The 5,183-nt window shown below is 48.3% G+C and overlaps 1 protein-coding gene across 1 annotated transcript; it reads left to right on the top strand.

The window, feature by feature from the left end:
* Window positions 1-2,050: 2,050 nt before the first annotated feature.
* Window positions 2,051-4,114, top strand: LOC310779038 (nuclear receptor subfamily 0 group B member 1-like; the record flags this gene model as incomplete). The annotated part of the gene is made up of 2 exons (XM_083639535.1): window positions 2,051-2,717; window positions 3,873-4,114. The coding sequence occupies 2 exons, from the start codon at window positions 2,051-2,053 to the stop codon at window positions 4,112-4,114; spliced, it is 909 nt and encodes a 302-aa protein (XP_083495661.1).
* Between the last annotated feature and the right edge of the window lie 1,069 nt (window positions 4,115-5,183).

Genomic DNA, 5,183 nt, shown 5'->3' with positions numbered 1-5,183 from the left:
ACCAGATTGGAGACAGAGTGCGCCAAAGTTGGACTTTATCTAGCCACCCTACAGAAGTTCCTGAATGGATGTTAGACGAGAATGCTGTCTGCAGTACTGAACATCAACCAGCACCAGCATGTTACCATCAAGCGTCTGTATGGACAGTTACCGAGGGTGAGGGGAAAAATAGCATCCAGGAGAAAGAGGCTGGCCAGTCATCTCCCAGCCAGCAAACTGGTGCTGTGGGAGCCAACACACGGTCACCGATCACGAGGGTGTCCCACATCAACCTACATGGACGTAATGACGAAAGATGCAGGGGTGGAAAGTGCTGGTGAGCTAGCCAGATGTAGCCTATGGAGGATCGAGATGACTGGGAACGCCGTCTGAGGATGACCTAATGATAATGTAATATAATATATAATATTAATATAGTGCTTCAGTCACTCACAGTGGAGTCCGGTGTAGCTGATAGTGTTTACATAGCCTAGTGTAAGTGGGGAAGCCACACCGTTATTAGACTCTCTGTGTCTTGTTCTGGATCAACTCCTCTGAAACCACTTCTCCCCCTGCATCTGCTCTGCTTCCTATTTTCCCCAGAGCCCCCCCCCCCCCTTGCCTTCTGTCTCTCTCTCTGGTAGCAGTCAAGCCTAACCTGTGATCCCTCTTAGGAGCAATTAAGATAAACCCCTAATTCATCTGCCTTATCCAAACCTGTCTCTGTCAGGCTCTGGTTTGCCGACCTCCACTCCTCTCTCCCGCACCCCTCCTTTCCTCCACTCCTCTCTCTCCCGCACCCCTCCTTCAAATTAACGTTACACCCGATCCCCCTCCTGCTGCTCAGCCTCCTTTAGTGACAGATGCAAGGAGAGCGTTGAGTCATGACATCATAATTCACCAGCTCCTGTTTTCACGGTTAAATCAATAACAGTGTGTCCGAGTCAAGGTTGGAGGCTGGCCTTCGCAGCTTGGCTCTCCCTGCTCCTTTCTCATAGAAAATCATATAAATTGTCCCTAAAATAATTAAGCCTTCAGATCCGTCTGTGGCCTATTTTTTACCGGCTCCTGTCTGATAAACGGCACCGCTGCAGAGTCAAGGTAAAAGCTGAGAATAGAACCGAGGTCTGATTCCCTCTCCCTTCCCTCTTTCTCCCTCTCTCTCTCTCCCTCTCTCTCTCTCTCTCTCTCACACACACACACACACACACACACACACACACACACACACACACACACACACACACACACACACACACACACACACACACACACACACACACACACACACACACACACACATAGCCTATTGACCTAGGATGCTGTAGGCCGTATTGTGCCATTAGCACATCAGGCACCCATCTGTAGGTTTGTTATTTTATTAAAGGAACAGTTCACCCAAAAATGAAACTTATGTCATCATCTACTCACCCTCGTGCCAGTTACAGTAACACAGGTGAACTCCACTATGCAGTGAACTGATGGCAGAATTTTCAGAATTTTTGGGTGTACACTAACAGAATTTTGTACAATGGTGTGCTTGTGTAGATAGTTTATATTGAGGTGTGTGTGTGTGTGTGTGTGTGTGTGTGTGTGTGTGTGTGTGTGTGTGTGTGTGTGTGTGTGTGTGTGTGTGTGTGTGTGTGTGTGTGTGAGAGAGAGAGAGAGAGAGAGAGAGACAGACAGACAGAGAGGGGGGGAGGGAGAGGGAGAGGGAGAGGGAGAGGGAGAGGGAGAAGGGAGAAGGAGGGAGAGGGAGAGGGAGAGGGAGAGGGAGAGGGAGAGGGAGGGGGAGGGGGGGGGGGCGAAGAAATACAGAGGGGGGGGGGGGGGTAGTGGGAGGAGGAGAAAGAGGAGGCGCCTGAGACTGGGGAGGCAGAATATGTAGGAAGTCTGAAGAAGTTCTCACCAAAGCGCGGGGACTTGTGAGTCAGACGGGAGCTAATATAAACGTGCTGCCGTGCATGCAGGGGCAGGAAAACATCGCTACCTCGGTCACTGACCTCCAGCACTTCAAAGACACCGCGGTCCGAGCCGAGCTCCAGCCCATGTACAGCAGCAGGCAGCGGCCATGGCCACGCTGGAGAGCTGCCACTGCCAAAATAACCACAGCATCCTCTACAACATTTTGAAGAGTGACAGCCTTGCGACCACCGAGGACCAGCAACAACCACAACCATCACCACCACCACAACAACAACAACAACATCATCATCATCATCAACAACAGCAAACGCTGCAGCACCTCTTGCACATGAGCCCCTCTTCCTCAGCCTCTGCGCCCTCCTCTCTCCGCCAACAGGCTTGCTCCTGTAGATCGACGCGCCGCCGCGGCGTCCTGCGCTCCCCGCAGGTGACGTGCAAAGCCGCGTCGGCGGTGCTGGTGAAGACCCTGCGCTTCGTGAAAAACGTGCCATGTTTTCGGGAGTTGCCCGAGGACGACCAGCTGATGCTCATGCGGAGCGGCTGGGCGCCTCTGCTTGTGCTGGGACTCGCGCAAGACCGGGTGGACTTCGACACCACGGAGAGCGCGGAGCCCAGTATGTTGCAGCGCATCCTCACGGGCGCACCGGACAGGCAGAGCGAGCAGCCCCCCGGGGCCGATCAGAGCCGGGGAGCAGCCGGGGTCCCTCTCGTGGATATCCAGGCGATCAAAGCCTTCCTGAAGAAGTGCTGGATGCTAGATATCAGCACCAAGGAATATGCGTATCTGAAAGGAGCCGTGCTGTTCAACCCGGGTAGGTTTGACCTGTGCGTAAAAGCGCACCACCCATTTGGGGAGAAGCATGGATTGTATGAGCATCACATCATTTGAAGGTGTAGCTTTTTTTAGGCAGATGTAGGCCTAGTACAGGACAGAAAATATGTTTATGATATATCTCGTGTCTGCATTTCAAGTTTGTTTTATTTGAGAATTAAAAGGCATAGCCTAATCATTCTAGATGAGGTGGTGGTTGGCCGTATTTCTCGACTATTTACCCAAAACTTTCCTTCCAATTTCCTTAAAAGAAATAACTGCATATTATTGTCAATGGACTGTGAAAGATGCCAGTCCACCACACATTTACATTTACATTTACATTACGTCATTTGGCAGACGCTTTTATCCAAAGCGACTTACAATAACACATTTTTGTCAGCAATAGAGCAATCAACTGTGGAGCACAGTCTATGACAACTACACATATGCCACAACCACACCATATGCCAAAGCCACACTAAAGCCACGCTGAAGCCACGTAGTTTGATTTCAGCATCCTTGTTAACAGGGGAGACCGTTCACACCAGCCAAAATAATGTCTGTTACCCTTTGTTCACACCATACGCCGAAGCAAAGCTCAAGCCACGCTGAAGCGTTCAGGATTCTGTTCTATTTTCGAAGCATGAAACATGAAGCTGCCAGGCATGAAGTCAATGGAAGTTGTGGCCGGGGTCAAGGTGCGCTGAGCGAGGTGCTGAGGAAAAGAGAGTGCTTCTTGTGTGACCGGTTTAGCGTGAGCTCAGCTTCAGCGTGGCTTGATCTTTGCTTCGGTGTATGGTGTGTGAACAAAGGGTAACAGACATTATTTTCACATGATACAGCATGCTTATATGGACATTAGGTACTAAAGGAACACTCATTGCAACATCAGTAGTATATCAGAAAACTGTAAACAGTTTTGAAGTCATTCATTTAGTATGACAGTTATTGAGAGTTAAATTGAGTTAAGTGATGTCATTTGTGCATGAATGGCATCACTGGTCCACAACTTAACTCAATTCAACTCTCAATAAGTGTCAAACTAAATGAATGACTTCAAAACTGTTTATAGTTTTCTGATGTTGCAATGATACAAAGCTAGTTGAAAATTGGCAGAGTGTTCCTTTAAGCTCCTCTCCCCTCCTCTCCTCAGATCTGGAGGGTTTGCGCTGTCTCCATTACATCCAGTCACTGCGTCGGGAGGCGCACCAGGCGCTCAACGAGCACGTCAGGCTGATCCACTGCGAGGACTCCACGCGTTTCTCCAAGCTGCTCATAGCCATGTCCATGCTGCTGGCCATCAGCCCCCTGGTGGTGGCCCAGCTCTTCTTCAAGCCCGTCATAGGTGCCGTCAACATGGACGAGGTGCTGCTGGAGATGTTCTATGGGAAGTAGGTCCCCTCCACACTGGACTGAATTCAGCAAATTCACCTGCAAGACTGTATAGCACCAGGCTCCTATTGGTCAGGAGGAGAGGAGAGATGGAGGATAGTGACTGAATTTATAACTACTGAGTGTGGTAGATGTTCGAGGACTGTGAAATGGTGAACACATGCGTGTGTGTGTGTGTGTGTGTGTGTTTGTGTGTGTCAGTGAGAGAGAGAGAGCATGGGAGAGAGAGCAAGAGAGATAGATGGATGATGTGACGAGAGGATTTTTTTAGGAGGAGCTGCTGGACTTCATAACTTATTGCTTTTTATATAAACTATTTTTCTATAATAAAAAATACTCTCAACTGTTTTTCGTCCATCCTTACGCTTATGAGTCTGGGTGGTGATGACACACTTCCCACAGGAGCAAGATCGCAATGTTATTCAATAGATTGTGCTGCATGAATTCGTCAGTCCACTGTAAGCCTTGACAAGTGCAATCTACTCACAAAGTTGACGCGTGTTGCCTTGATTAAGATGAGTCATATGATTCAAGCCAACTTCAACCAGTCAGTGGAGTTTCCACAAGTTCTTGATAAGTTGATTACATTGACTATGTCAGGCATGTCCAAAGTCCGGCCCAGGGGCCAGATACCCTTTGACCGATCTTAAGTGTCCCTCGGCTTGTCTCTCAAAATATATGTGGCCGTCCACACAGTATTGGCTAATCAAGCTAGTTCACTTTGTGTTTTTTCTGTTCACCTAATGATGAGAGCACTATCATACAGTTTGTAGACAAGCACAAAGTAGGAACAACCCAGGCAGAACTAATGTTTTCAGATGGTTAACAAAATCCTTAGAGTGCAATTGTATTATGTGATTTTAATTTTAATTTTTATAACCCATAATGCAAGAAACAGCTGGCCGCCCCCCCCGGTAATTTCACATGATCTAATCTGGCCCCCATTCAAAAAAGTTTGGACACCCTGGACTATGTGAAGTATAGATTCAGATAAGTCAAAAACTAAAGGTCTGCTTACAAAAGCCTCTTGTTAGTGAATATTTCCCAGTATTATATGCAATATATAGCTGAG

The sequence above is a fragment of the Poromitra crassiceps genome (assembly GCF_964638095.1).
Source record: "Poromitra crassiceps genome assembly, chromosome: 6".
Taxonomy (NCBI): Eukaryota; Metazoa; Chordata; class Actinopteri; order Beryciformes; family Melamphaidae; genus Poromitra; species Poromitra crassiceps.
Note: the sequence above shows the minus strand (reverse complement) of the source record. Positions and strands in the feature narration are given on the sequence as shown.